Source organism: Periplaneta americana, chromosome 11 (assembly GCF_040183065.1).
Source record: "Periplaneta americana isolate PAMFEO1 chromosome 11, P.americana_PAMFEO1_priV1, whole genome shotgun sequence".
In the NCBI taxonomy this organism is placed as follows: Eukaryota; Metazoa; Arthropoda; class Insecta; order Blattodea; family Blattidae; genus Periplaneta; species Periplaneta americana.
Genome location: NC_091127.1, coordinates 15,033,190 through 15,049,256, shown reverse-complemented (window position 1 = coordinate 15,049,256; position 16,067 = coordinate 15,033,190). Strand labels below are relative to the sequence as shown.

The window sequence follows — 16,067 nt, the reverse complement described above, 5'->3', positions numbered from 1 at the left end:
TTAACATTATAATATTGAGTCAGAATAAAAATTAACGAAACGTAAGTATTCGGAAAAACAATAGAAAATAATTACAGAACAAGACAGTTGTTCAGACAGGATTTTACACAAGATAAAGTATTGGTAACCAATGGTATTATTATTATTATTATTATTATTATTATTATTATTATTATTATTATTATTATTATTATTATTATTATTTAAATCGTGTAATCACTACATCATTTATAATAAGATGGTGAAACTAGCGCTGAAGTAGTTTCGGCAATTTCGGATGTGAAAATCATTGCATTTATAAGGAATTTTTTTGTGGAGAGACAGTTGCTCAGGTTAAACTAGCGCTGAGGTAGTTTCGGTGATTTCGGAAGTGAAAATCGTCGAATTTGATTGTTTGTGGAGATGCAGTTGATCGTATATCTAAGGCATAACAAAGCCTAAACTAACCAAACCTAACCTGTCAGATTCGTATATGCAAGGTGTATAAGGGTAATACGAAGGAAACTACCTCAAGGTTAGTTTAGCCAAATAAGTTTTATCTCGTTCGGTTTTAATTCTATAGGTGCTGTTGTCGGCTTGTGAGAAATGCTTCGAAAGTTCGGAAGAGCATAACGTTCAGTGATACGGAATGAACTAACATGATTTACGTTTGATACCCCTTATTTTCAAATGTAATTAATTATCCCATTTATGTGTAAGTGTAGGTCTATTTTAAAAGTGTGCACGGGCAATGAGAACGATTTGTTGGAGCAGTGTCTGCTAGATGTCAGATCTTTTTGGAATTTATAAAATCGACAATTTTTGCTAATACCCCATATTATTATATTTAAAAGTTGAAAATTACTTGTAAGTTGATGATTTTAACAATATCTAGATAAATATCACTAAATGTCAAGTTTAGAACATTGATTAGGCCTATTAATTGGGTAAAATAACACCCCACACGAGTACCAATGTTAGAAAGCACTGTGTGATTTCCTAAGAGTTAATAACATAAACATACCGGTAATGAACTTATTACAAATAATTTTATTTTAAGTTTAATTATTTTAATGAATATTACCCTGCACTGTTCGTGTTTGAGCTATACATTAAAACTGGATCATACATAAATGACAGAAGTACATGTAAAGTTATTAAAATAATGTAGGCTCCTGCAACTATTCTGTTTGTAATTAATAGTATAACTAAAAAAAATATTGTTACTGCGTAAAAATTGAGTGGAAAATACTTATACATTAATATATATTCACAGTAATATGAAAATGTGAAGATCTCGGGGGAATACATAAAATATCTATAAAACATATAGACTTAATATGAAAACAAAATGTTAGATTCATGATTGTATTATTATAATGCCGCTAATAACTTTGCAACACATCATCACTTTGAAAAAAATAATATTGAACAAAATATCACGAAAAAATAATCAAATACCACCGCCCGATTGCTGTTATTGTATCATGCACATGCGCAAACCCACGACGTAGAGGAGAAAATATCAGTCGCAGACGTTGCAACAGTCACAGAGTACTGAATACGGAGCAGATTTCGATAGCGATATTTTGTCACAGATATTTCGCATCATCAGTCACAGGTTTATCTGTGACAAAAAAATACCTGTGACAAAATATCGGTTTGTGAAATATCGGCCATCTCTAGCTGGTACTAAAAGCAAAGTTCTTTCAATAAACTCGATGAGCCAATGAATTCCGATACTATTTTAGGCCTCCTAAAACAATCATATGCGCAAAAAGAGACGAAAAGGCTCATTACAAACATTGTCGAAGGCCATGCTTTTTTCCTTCTTTGTTAATCTGTAGCTATAGAAGGTTTATTAAAAATTAACGTTAAATTAATGTCTATTAGAAACTTATTTTCCGAGGACAGAAGAAGGAAATGCCTCACGGCAAGTGAGATTGTATAGCGAATGAACTTTGAACATTAAGGTAATGTAGGGTAAAGGGATTAGCAAAGCAAAACCAATGCTTGTTTATGCAGTGGACAAATTAGCACCAGGTAAATACCACGAGGGAGCCTATCCGTAAGGTCAATGCACGAGCAATTTGGGAACACAACAGCCACAACGACCCAATCCAAGTCATACTTATACGACGAGTTGTACGACGTAACGAAGATGATGACGGGACGGGAATGACCGTCGGAACAATGATGGGAGTGAAGAGGAAAGCGACGATGACGATGTGAATGAGTAGAAAAGACAATGAGGACGACAACGACGAATGCGACGTGGCCGACGAAGACATCGATGGAAGACGACGACGGACGGAGTCATAACAGTGGAAAAGACGAAGATGATAGAGACGACGATGACAACGAAAAAGTGAATGACGATGAGATGAGAATAATGAATTATTGTTTTCCCTGTATTTTACTTGTTACTGTTGACTTTATCGATAGTTTTTCGGACTTTGTGACATAATAATAAATATCAAATTCGTTAATACTACTAATATTTTATTGCTATAACAAAGAACCATTGTTCTTTTTATATATAATAATCACTCTAGCACCCCCCCCCAAAAGTTACATATTTGTGCTCAGGGGGCATTCCACATAATTTTAAGACTTTTTATAAATTGACAGAATAAAAAAAAAAAGAAAAAGAAAAGAAAAAAAAAACAGATATCACAATTGGAACTTTAAATTTTCTCTTTAAACAATATTTGTAATTGATTTTTTTTAAAATAAGGAGCATGAGCAAATTGTATGTTTGGGAATTTAGCTGTTATCATGTTATAAAGCCTTGGACCGAAGTTTGATTATATGTTACAGTTGTGGTACATTTAAATTCTGTTAAGCATATGTTGACTGACCTTTCAGTTTTATATTTATGTGAATACAAATTAAATAAATTTCGGTTTTTGCTAATACGAGTACATAATTTTATATTTGCTACGTTCAAGAAGTGTATTTGCTTCTGTAATTCACAAATTGCATCAAATATAGTGACTTTCAAGATGGCGTAGCACTAAGAACATGTGTGTGATTGATTAATTGGTTTCGTAATAAACGGTAACATCTACATAATACATTAGCCCAACATAAAGTAACGGAAATGTTAGAGTGGTTTCAGATTTCTGATATTCTGCATGAAGGCTTTAGTATTTAAGAACGATGATAGGCGACAATGAGAATTTAACCCGGACTATTTTATGGATGATGATGATGATGATGATGATCATGATCATGATTGCGAAATGAGTCCGAGGTCCAACACCGAAAATTACCCAGCAATTCTGCTTCAGTTGGTTGAGGAAAAACCGCAGAAAAATACCCAAACCAGGATTTGAACCCGGGTCCGCTCGTTTCATAGCCAGACGTGCTGATCTACTCCACAGCGCTGGACTACATAATAATCTTAACGTGTAAATTTTGTAATGTGCAAGTAGATTTGGAGAAACGCGACAGTGTCTGAACATTGTTTAAAAAACAAAGAGCATGTGCGCCTTCAAGACAAGCATCAATAAAACCTTTTTTATCATTATTTTGACGCCTAATACGTAATATAGAGTTATTTTTTCAACAGCAATCTCACTAGAGGTTTTGATTTATTTGTAGAAAATCAAAACTCGTGTGGGATTTAATTGACTATTACACGATTAGAAGAAAATAGGCCTATATAAAGATTAGAAGAAATAAAGTATTCTAATACAATAAAATATTAACTGACTTACTGAAATTCTGTTTCACTAATGTTAGCTTCACCAAAACGTTTGAACGGAGCTGCCATTTTCAGTTCACAGTCTATGCTGTAAACAAATGACGATCGCAAAGCATGTTTTATAGTACTGTAAAGAATTTTCAGTTTGAAATGTTGGCAAACAAAGAAACAAATGGTATGAAGGTGATAAAAACAGGAGAAAGTATACTGTATAAAGATTAGAAGAAATAAAGTACTCTAATACAAACGGAGCCGCCATTTTCAGTCGACTATCTATGCGGAAAAAAAATTATGACCGCAAAGCATGTTTTATAGTACCGTAAAGAATTTTCAGTTTTAAATGTTGGCAAAAAAGAAACAAATGCTAGGGAAGCGATAAAATTGTGTGATAAGCAGCATGATTGGTTGAAAGACGTTCTTTCGTACCGTTTTATTGGTCAACAGTAGTATGACGTAGTAAAAGTGTAATAGTCACGGAAAAATTCCTTTCCAACTTACACGAAATTATTGCAATAATCTTACAACTAATTAGCGATAAAACGCGAAATGTAATATCACGATGTTTTTTTTTTTTTTTTTCGAAATTAATGGAAAATTCTGTGGTCTCTAGTAATTGCAAATATGTAAAATTAGTCAATCCAACATCAGGAGTAGAGAGACACAAATATGCATCACACAGGGATGGAAAGCACGACCGTAGCTCCTGCACATAAAAAACACCTTAGGGAATTTTAACAGAATGTTTTTCGATTCCAACTCCATCCTCAACGAAAGACGGTAAGTCAGCACATCATTCAGTGAGATTGGGCTCTTCTTTGTGGCAGTTAAGCAGGCAACAAGAGGGTCACGCGATGGAAGGACGGCCAACGGCAGAGCTGTTCGTGGAAATCACTCACTCTTTCATTATCTCTGCTATCGTGGGTTCGTGCCCCAATTTGACAGAGACGAAGCATACCTCATAAAATGTAAATTTACACTCACGTGTACTATCTCATGTACGCCATATATAATTTGTAAAAGTGTGTTTCTTTGTAATCGTACACAATAATTAGGATGCGTATTCCAATTACCTATAAACTGGAATGAAGTTGCCTGATTCGAAGTATAAGTGACGTCACAGCGCAGGTACAGGTACGTTCGTAAACAAAATAGTTACGCATCCTCTGCCCTCTTCCTCTAGAACAGCGGTGGCGAAAATGTAATCGTGCGCCGAGCCACTGTGTAACCTGCAACGTGCATAGCACCTATGGAGGGAGGAGGACACCCGAAGGGGAAGTGAAGCAACTGTCTGACTTATTAACGGATTTTCATTTTCCTTACGTCAAGCACAGTACAAGGCTACAAACTAATGTTTCGTACGTGTAACGAACAATAAATAAACAATATCACAACCTAAAATTAACTGTCTTCAGAATGTCTCTGCGACAGAGTTTCAAAATCAGGAATTATGTCACTTACTGCCAGTCGTAGTTGATCACGAAGGTATTTGTCTGTCAGTCGTGATCTAAATTTGGTTTTTACTATTTTAATTGTTGAAAATAATGTTTCACAAACGTAAGTTATAGCGAACATGGCTTCAAGAGAGCAAGCGAAAGAACGAAGCTTCGGATATTTATTTTTTGGCAAAGATTTGAAAGTTCAACATTTGTCAAGTCCTTACATCTAGCTTTCATTTGACATCACATAGTAAATCAGTGAGTTGAAATTGAAGAGCTAACCGCATTATGCGTACATCTGCTGAAAAAGGGTCGACGTACAGAGATGATGATGATGATGATGATGATGATGATAACAATAACACTTAACCTTTTAATGTTTCATCAGTAAGATGTAGTATAATGCCGTTTTATGTTATACAACCGTTTTCCTCGTAATACTTGTGAACAAATCATACATTTAATATTCTCATCATATTGGCAGCAAAAAAATGCGTCCTCCCATCCTACTTGGAAATTTCGTACATGGTTTCGAGAGACACATATGCCACTCGCAGATCAGAGACAAATACAAATGGAACGGAGTTTGACTCCAGTGAGTGAGAGGGTGGGGGTTGGCGGAGGTTAGAAGCAAGCGAAATGCACAGCTATCACTGCGAGCCACGATGTCTAGCGAGTCACGTTCTCGCCACGGCTGCTCTAGAAAGTCAAAACCGGGACGCAGTCATAGTGACTTTCAGTACGAGCCTCTGTAAAAGTGCAAGATCCATTTCATTATTTAAATGTGTTTTGGAAATTTCGTGCTTCTTTTTGTCATTAAAACGTTTCAAATCTCTTATGTATACCGTACTCCAAGCGTCTTCGCCAATAAAATAATACGGGAAGCAGAAAAACGCATTCTTTCGTACCATCCGCACAACAAAGCTGCTTTACCGTAAATACTCCTGCTGAATTTTCTATTAAAGACAACATAAGATATATGGATCATATGTTGAGATTAAGAGGAAGGCAGGAGATCGCCTAGCAATAAATAATCTATGCATTGGTAATTTATCTTTAAAATCGTTAATTCAACTCTGCTAATCGCCGTCCTCGCCAATCATCCGGTGTAATGAATTCCATATTATGGGAGGCCCCAATTTAGGAACTGCCAGATTCCAGGAAGATCTTAGTCGACCTTATCCTGAGGCGTTAAAAACCTACCAATCAACATTTCATTCACATTGTAAGTATTACACTTTTTCAGTCGCTATGGTGGGCTAGTGGCTAAAGCGCTGGACCTGTGGATAGGGTTCGATCCCCGGCATAACCCCCTCCCCGATTTATAACTTGTGTTGGGCAAGACTAGGGGCGTACGCAAGGGGAGGGGGTTGCCGGATTTGAACCTCCTCCTTTGAACTTAAAAAAATACACATATTGTAATATATTTTATTGTTTCCATGGATTTTTTGTTATGTAAAGTAAATTGTCTTAACTATCATATACAAATAAATATACACAGAGCATTCATTTCAAAACTTCCCAGTCTAAATAACTAGGCCTACATAATTCAAATAGGATTTAATTGAACAAAAAAAACACGTAAATTTAGATATTGAGGGGAAGTTAAAAACCCGTCTTAACTGATTATTAAGTTTCATCCCCTCACCCCCAGCCACCCCCACCTTAAAATTTCAAATGGTACCCCTATCTTATGATATGTAAATTTGAAAGAGTATTCAATTGTTTATACACCTCATTCATTTGTTTTCGCATCTTTTGTTTTCTATCGTCACTTGGCAACCTGTATTGTTGTTATTGTCTGTTAATTGTAGGTTGAAAAAAACAGCTTATTTTGTGTAATTTCCTAAATTTAATCAATAAGGATGATTTCTTCTCTCTTGAAGAATATACATCATTTTCAACATAAACACAACTATGAAATGCTCAATAGTTTTTGTAGCTTTATTCTCTTCAGTTATAATCAACAATAACAACTATCCAGGTTGCCAGGCGACGATAGAAAACAAAAGATGCGAAAAGAAATGAATGAGATATATAAACGATATTTTATAATAATATTTGTTTATAAAATTAAACAAAAATTATTTAAATAATTTCATACAGTATATCAAACTAAATATAAATATTTACATACGGAATACTAAATAAATTTTACAAGAGAAAGAGTTCATCCATAGGGCTGGTCTCGGGAAGAGTACCCAAAACGCTCATTTCATTTCCGCGTTGAATTGCAATACTTAAACGTTGACGGAAATAAGTAGTGCAACGGCGATCACCATAATGGAGATCAAAATTTGGCCGATTTGAGATACCAAAACTTTAGCGTCATGACTCCAAGGACCGAAGGTCTCCACAGCAAAAGGGACAAAGATATAATTTCTAAAAGATGAGCATACTTAATGACTTTTTTTTTCACGACTAATTCAGCACCAGATGCTGCGCGTCTGGAGGTATTCGGTAAGTGAGATGGAGCTAGACTGTCAACGCAAGTGGAGTCCCAAATTAAAGATTTTCCTCTAGACCATGGAATTAAGGTGAGACTCGGGTCGTTTACCATCCGCGCGACTAATACCTGGTGGCTCCAAAAGAGACGGGATGCCACAAGAAGTCAGAGATCTTTTAATCATATCATTGAGTGATGTATGTCTGGGAATGCGACCCTAAACAATATTGAATACTCTTTCGAATTTAAGTATCACAAGATAGGGGTGCCATTTGAAATTTCAAAGTGGGGAGCCTTGGGGTAAGGGGGTGAAAACTAATATGCAATTAAAACTGGTTTTAAATTTCTCCCTCAATATCTAAATTGGCGTGTTTTCATTTTAATTAAATCCTATTTAAATTATATAGTTATTTAGATTGGGAACTGGGAAGTTTTGAAATGCACGCTCTGTATATGATTATTGTGCAAGTGTAACAATAACACAAGCAGTTTTTATTATATAAAATTAAACACAAGTTCAAATTTGTTAGAAATTGGATCGCTGTGAAAAAATTACGTTTCAAATATTTTATAAGGATATTCATAAATATATTCTATATTAGAACATAGCATAACGTTAATAAATATACCGTAACATAATAATAATAATAATAATAATAATAATAATAATAATAATATAGTACACAAAATTCAAAATATCGACAGTTTAAATTGTAAACAATTTTAATAATGACTCCCCCACCCCTTGACAAAATTTTGTGTACGCCACTGGGTAAGACCTTGGTCCTGGTAACACAGGGATTTTCTCCGGGAGCTTCGGTTCCCCTGTGGCATCCCAACAAAAATCATCATCATCATCATCATCATCATCATCATCATATCTCAAAGTCTACAGAACTGGGTTCATATGAGTAAATGACAAAAAATCTGAATTGAAGTACTTATGTGTCATTAAGTCCAATACGGTCTGATATGATATGAAAGACGAATGATGGTCATTCTCTATCAATTATTGTGTTTTGTCAATGAACTGCTGTTGATTCATTCGTCTTAATGTAATGTTATACTGTACAAGACTGTATAATCTCTCGTTACGTTACGTTATATTACGTCACGTTATATGTATATATTTCGTTTATATGACGACGTTCCATTTTCAGTCAATGAAGTGCAATGAAATTTTGAATTCCAACCAATCACAGTCATATCGCGATAATTTCTGCAGCTCGATTTAATGTTAAATGTTATGTTTTATTTAACGACGCTCGCAACTGCAGAGGTTATATCAGCGTCGCCGGATGTGCCGGAATTTTGTCCCGCAGGAGTTCTTTTACAGTAAATCTACTGACATGAGCCTGTCGCATTTAAGCACACTTAAATGCCATCGACCTGGCCCGGGATCGAACCCGCAACCTTGGGCACATAAGGTTAGCGCTATACCAACTCGCCAACCAGGTCGACAGCTCGATTTATCACTATCAATTTATCACATGGTCGTTCTTTTGTTTAGTCAGTGTCGCCAACTGTTTCCACGTAAATCGATGAACATGAATCCATTGTACTAAATAAAGTGCGAAATCCTACTTCCACATCTACATCTTCATCTTCTAATTCCAGGTCCATTGTATCTAAAGAAAATGACACTCCTTCATAACAATTGTTCATTTAATTAATGTATTAATCAGGTTATTTGTAATTATACTATAAAATGTTTAAATTAAATTATGATTTTAGCAGACAATGAAAACGCATTTCTGTTATAATAACAAGAGAAAAGCGCAGTAGGCTACATTTAATTAACATTTTAAAACCTGTATTTCGCTTTTCTCAATTGGCATTACTGAATAACATTCAATTTTTTTTATTTCCGTAATCGTTATTCATCTATTTCGACTTCACAATGTCTGAATAGGTTAAGTATTCATAAATATACAATTATTAACATTTTGTGAGCGAATTTTAGGGATATATTATTTACATTTTTATTTTATTCACGAAATAGTCGTAATGTCACTCGAGATCTGAGATTACTATAGATAAATTCATATTTCTTTAACCAATTGGTCATCTTAAACAAATGTCGCAGCGGAAAATTCGGGAAACCTCGCAGTAACCATTTGGTCCAAATATAGGTTCCTGTCTGCTTCATTGTAGCTGACAGTTTACCGCACCGCCACTGCTTTAAATTACAAAGAGTGACAGACTAGTGACGACTAAAGGCTGGTTCACAATAAACCGGGAACGGAAACGACAACGAGGACGAAAATAATGTTAAAATAAATGTATTTAAATGTGAGAATTCACAATAATTGTGAATGCTTACATTTAAATAGGCCTACATTTATTTTAACAATATTTACATTCTCGTTGTTTCCGTTCCCGGTTTATTGTGAACCAAGCTTAACCAGTGTAAGATTATAATGGCAGGGGAAACCAAATTATTTGGAGAAAACCTGACCTACACTAGAATTACTGTTCTCCACAATTTTCACACGGCAATCGCTTTCTACTGGATGGTCACGCATCTTTCCTTGCACCTCTATGAAAACACAAATTCGCCTACACTTTATACCACTAATTTTCCATTAAAATGGAAATGCAAATAAATTTTAGTTTCAAGTTCAACTATTTTTCTCTCACGAAGTGTTTTATAATAGTTTTTTTCCAGTGGCGTAGCATGAAATTTTGAGCAGGGGAAGCTAACTCAAGTTGCTTTTCTTGTACGTATGAGAAAACGTATTACAAAATTATAGTCTTAAAATAAATAGTAGTCAATGTCAAGTCAGCAGTCCGAAGATTGGTTGGAACCTCGTAAGTAACACCAATAAGTAATGATCTCAAATGGTACGTAATAAAATATGATTTCATATCTCTAACAAATAGACACGGTCATTTGTTTTTTAAATCGCACTTTTGTTCGTAAGTCAGTCTTGATAATAGAATTGTCCTAAAAATTCAAGTAAATCGGTGTCAGGAACTGTTATTTCACTCATTATTTATTATATCAGCCACAGTGCACACTAACACTTCAACTGAACACAACTCACGAAAGGGATAACTCGGAAACTACATTATTTTCAATGTAAAAGCTAGCTTCTTGCGAGCCTTGCGACCAGGGTAGTTTAGTTAGAAAAGGATGGAAAATCTGCGGGGTGGGTTACACAGAAGAATGAGTGAAAGAAACCAGTTTGCTTGGAAGCTGATGTGTGCAGGCTTCTTGTTTAATGTTGCATCACAAATCATCCTGAGCTGCCGCATCACAATATTTAAAGCATTAAATATAAATTCTATTAAAATTAATAAATAATTTTGTTCATAAACTGCAGGTTTATTATGAAATTATTATTAATTGGGGAAGCTTAGCTTTTTAGCTTACATTGACGCTACGCCACTGGTTTTTTCTAGCTTCTAGCGTTAAAATGGACAACAATGCTCTTATACAACAAGAATGTGCGTGTATGTGCATAAAAAGAAATTTATGATGATCAAAGTATTCCTTAAGCTATATTTTGTCTCTCTGTAAGATCCATCTGAGTATTAAGTATTTGTTTAGTAAAAGGAACAATAATAATATGTCGAAAAGAAATTTTGACATTCATTAATGATTGGTATTTACCAAGATGAACCAATTTTTCTTTAAAATAATAAAGTTTAAAACAAACAACAAACTTTAATTACCTAAATCCAGTGAACATATTATATGAATAAAAATATACTTATGTTTTATTAATTTACTTTGAACTGTCAACTTTTTACTCCATTCAATTCTCAATTATTCTAAAATGAAAGTGTTTAGAGCATAAGCTATATGCACATTTCATTGTTTATAAACTTCCCGCCTACAACACAGCACACCGCAGCCAGCATGACGAGGATTCACATGAACATAAAAAAAAATTCTTGCACTGATGTGACTGACAGGCAAGAACAATGCACTTGTTGCAAGCTCACCTGTAGAAAGCATAGTCGAAATTGGAGGACCATCTTGCCGAGATGTCACGAAACCATTTCCGCTGCGATGTCGGCTGCTTACGCGTTGCCATAGCAACGAGGCCGCACGTAAGACGTCACTTTAAGTCGAGAGAACTGTCAATTATCACGAGCTGGCCTATTCCAGGCTCTTATAAACCGCGGCGGAGAGAATTCCAGCCATCCCGTCGGTCCAATTAAGACTAAATCAACGTGACATGCTACAAAGAGGAGCGCGAGCAACTGTCACTGACTCACACAGAGCGCAGCACTGCCCACATCGCGATCTTGCGCCCTCTACGTGCATATACTCGGTCGCTCCACAACCTCGCACCTACAGTATACAAAAGCGAATAAAGAGCATCTAACTCTTTATGCATAATTCTGTAACAACTTTTCAAGGAAACAACACATCCTGTTACTCTCTCACATACGTCAATAACGACTATGCAAACTTTATTTCTCATAAGAATTACATCATTAAATATATGTTTATTAAATATCACGCTTTAATATAAATATTAATGTTAAATCCTTCTGACGGGCATAAAGTGCTGTACACAAAGCTCTCATGCGAATTACGTAGATTTCCTAGAAAGTAATGATGGCTATTACCCTATTATGGCTATTACGGATCACTTCTAAGATTTCACGCCCTGCTAGTTAAAATCATACAATCATACTTTTAAGATTCTGAAAAATTATGGTGTTCAGAACTTCCCTAACTTCAAGACTGCGGTAGTTAATGGATTAAAATTGGTTATTTAACAACGCTGTATCAGCTACTAAGCTATTTGGCGGCGATGGAATTTTTAATAGCGAGATGGTATTTCAGGAGGTGAGGTCGAGGATCGAGGATATGTAACTACAACGTCTTTGAGGATGCGCCATAGATTACTTAACATTTGCCTTACGATTGGGGAAAACTCGGGGAAAAAAGAGGCAATCACAGTGGCAAACTCTTAAGAGATTTTTGAGACTTAGCCTAACCAAAAAATTTACATCTAGTAACACTAGTAACAGTATACGTTGGCAATAATTATATATCGTACCATTTGTTCCACTTTTGTATTAGATCAAAATGGTCATTCCCGTGTCACAAAATGGCAACATGTAAAAGAGAACAACCACTAGGATCTCCACTATCGAAAATGAAATGTTTGGTAATTGCAAATTATCTATTACTCCATGCAATTTCATTAGGGTTACGCAGCTATAGGATGCGATCCAGCAGGCAGTGGGTTGGACTTCTCTCCCACAAGTTTCTTGTAATGCCGTTGTATTTTTTTTCTCTTGCAACTTGTATTTTTATGAAGCATCTTTCTTCATACCTACTGAACATTTTTTAGGACGGTATTATTTTAATACAAATTAGAAACAGTCCCTGTATTAAAAAAAATATTGTTAAAGAATTTTAATATCCCACATTTATGCAACAATCGCTCCTCTATTACGTACTAAAAGATTCCGATGCTCACCGCTAGGACGCTGATTTACAGCATTGTTGCTATTATAGTCCCGTCGCTCTAATTTCCGGCAGCCAATCGCGTTGCAGGTCGGCTACATTTAAACGTGTGCGTCTTGTGACTCGCTGATGAAGACGTTATTCATTTCTTAAGGCTCCATAAATACTTAATATAGTCGCCCGCCATTTTGGCTCTTTCGTTAGCGTTCGCAGAAAGCACACGAAGACGTTATTTGCCGCTCAATTATTTGCTGAATTACAGTGCGTTTGATTTATTATCATAGGAGCTACGACATGATAATGTTTAACGGTGTGGCAAATAGATTCCTCGTATGGTAGCTCGGCAATGAAAGAACAAAAATAGCTAACGATACTACCTATCTAGACTTTATAGAGCCTTCACTTCTTAAGGGTAGGTACGCTTTGGAGCAACGATAAACGATAAAAGAAACGACCTAGCAATGCTTTGGTATTATCAAAGAATCAAGTGTTCATATCGGAGCAACGAGGACGCGGGAAGCGAACATTTTGATTTATCAGTAGAAGATATTCTGTAAATCCACTTAATGAAATAAGATATATAGGAAATATCAGCTGCTAAGTTCAAGGTTAATATAACTTAAATACGTACAAAATTAAACCAGTTTCTCATCTCAAAGGTAGTATAAATTCGTTGTGTTGTGATTGGTTCTTGTGATCACATAATGTATCACGAATAAATACACAACTGATCAATTTGCCAATATCTACAACAATTAATTTAATATGCCGAAATAATAATAAATCTATTAATATTCGGATATATTGATAACCACCGGTCATTATACAGATCATATTATCTTAATCAGAGATTATATGAACGACAAGAGCGAAGAAAATGGAACTTATCTTTTTCGTCGCTTTTATCGTGTATCTTCGCTTTTATCGTTACTCCAATATGCACACCTCAATGATAATGCATGCTTCAATTCTCTCTGATATAGCATCGCTGCTTCTTTTATCATTTATCGTCGCTCCAACTTGTACGTACCCTAAGACGTAAGCAAAGAGGAGGAGTCACGCCGGGAATAACAGCGTCGCGACTATAGTTATTACATGCTCTAGTAATAGCAATAGTAGTAGTACTTACTTATGGCTTTTAAGAACCCGGAGGTTCATTGCCGCCCTCACATAAGCTCGCCATCGGTCCCTATCCTGTGCAAGATTAATTCAGTCTCTATCATCATATCCCACCTCCCTCAAATCCATTTTAATATCATCCTCCCATCTACGTCTCGGTCTCCCCAAAAGTCTTTTTCTCGCCAGCCTCCCAACTAACACTCCATATGCATTTCAGGATTCGTCCATATGTGCTACATGCCCTGCTCATCTCAAACGATAGTAATACAGTATCGATAATATATCATTGTATTCATTAAGTTTATGTTTACAAAGCGAAATCTGGCAATCGTTTGTGAAACCTGCGGCATAATTTTACTTAGGCCTACTGTCTTTTTTTTTACAAAAAAAAAAGAAATACATGAAGAGTACGCGGGAAAACAAGAGGATGTCAATATCTAAATCAATAGATTACTACAAATACTACAAACTTTAGTGTTGTTCTTATCAAACCTGGTAAAAAGGAGCATTAGCTCCATGGATACAGTCACACGTTCCTTAATTTTTAATAGGAACAGCAATAAATTTTGCATTAATATAATGAATTAGATCATTATCTCATCCTTAGCAGCAATGTGACATTCATAATTTTCCTCCTGTACTTTTCATATGTTGTAGGCTACTACGTATAGAAAAGTTATGTTACGAACGTAAGTTAGTGTCAGTATACCACCAGAGAAGAACTGTAATAACTAATAATCAGTGGCGTAGCGTCAATGTAAGCTAAAAAGCTTAGCTTCCCCAGTTAATAATAATTTCATAATAAACCTGCAGTTTATGGAGAAAATTATTTATTAATTTTAATAGAATTTATATTTACGCATTAAATATTGCGATGCGGCAGCCCAGGATGATTTGTGATGCAGCAGTAAACAAGAAGCCTGCACACACCAGCTTCCAAGCAGACCGGTTTCTTCTGTGTAATCCACCCCGCAGACTTTCCATCCCTTTCTAACTAAGCTACCCTAGTCGCAAGGCTCGCAAAGAAGCTAGCTTTAACATTTAAAATAAGTAGTTTCCGAGTTATCCCTTTTCGTCAGTTCTGTTCAGTTGAAGTGTTAGTGTGCATTGTGGTTGATATAATAAATAATGAGCGAAATAACAGTTCCTGACACTAATTTACTTGAATTTTTTTAGGACAATTGTATTATCAAGACTGACTTACGAACAAAAGTGTGATTTAAAAAACAAATGACCGACTCCCTTGCTGTCAATGAAGGACACAACCAAAAGACAGACGCATACTTACATAATGATACTAATATTGTGATTTCTCTAAGTATGACAGGAAGTGAGCTAATGTTATACGTGTACGTGTCTATTTGTTAAGAGATATGTGTAAACCGTGAAATCATATTTTATTACATATCATTTGAGGTCATGCCCTTATTGGTGTTACTTACGATGTTCCAACCAATCTTCGACTGCTGACTTGAAATTGACTACTATCTATTTTAAGACTGTATTTTTGTAATACGTTTTCTCATATTGCATGAAAGACAACTTGAGTTAGCTTCCCCTGCTCAAAATTTCATGCTACGCCACTGCTAATAATAATAATAATAATAATAATAATAATAATAATAATAATAATAATAATTTCGTGGACTTATAAAGAATATTATTAACTTTTAACTTTACATACTTCATCCCCCGAACCTCTGAAATGCCCAAGAAGAAAAGGGGCAGATGACTTAATTTCGATATTGTCGGAACAGAATGTTTGGTCCCCCTTAAAGACGTCAGTGACGACGACGACGACGACGATGATGATGATGATGATGATGATGATGATGATGATGATGATGATGATGATGAACGTAAGTTAAAAAATGTATTTCTAGATATGCATATTAACTTTGACGTAATATTTTATAGCCCTTTTGGGTAGATAACTCAGTATGG

The 16,067-nt window shown here is 35.3% G+C and overlaps 1 protein-coding gene across 1 annotated transcript in view; it reads right to left on the bottom strand.

Annotated features, from left to right (window-relative positions):
• Nucleotides 1-11,747, bottom strand: part of LOC138708838 (patched domain-containing protein 3-like) — a 175,689-nt gene extending 163,942 nt beyond the window's left edge. The window contains exon 1 of the mRNA XM_069839070.1: nt 11,522-11,747. Coding sequence (XP_069695171.1) covers nt 11,522-11,613 — 92 coding nt within the window. The 5' untranslated portion in view covers nt 11,614-11,747. The remainder of the gene's footprint in view (nt 1-11,521) is intronic.
• Nucleotides 11,748-16,067: the final 4,320 nt, after the last annotated feature.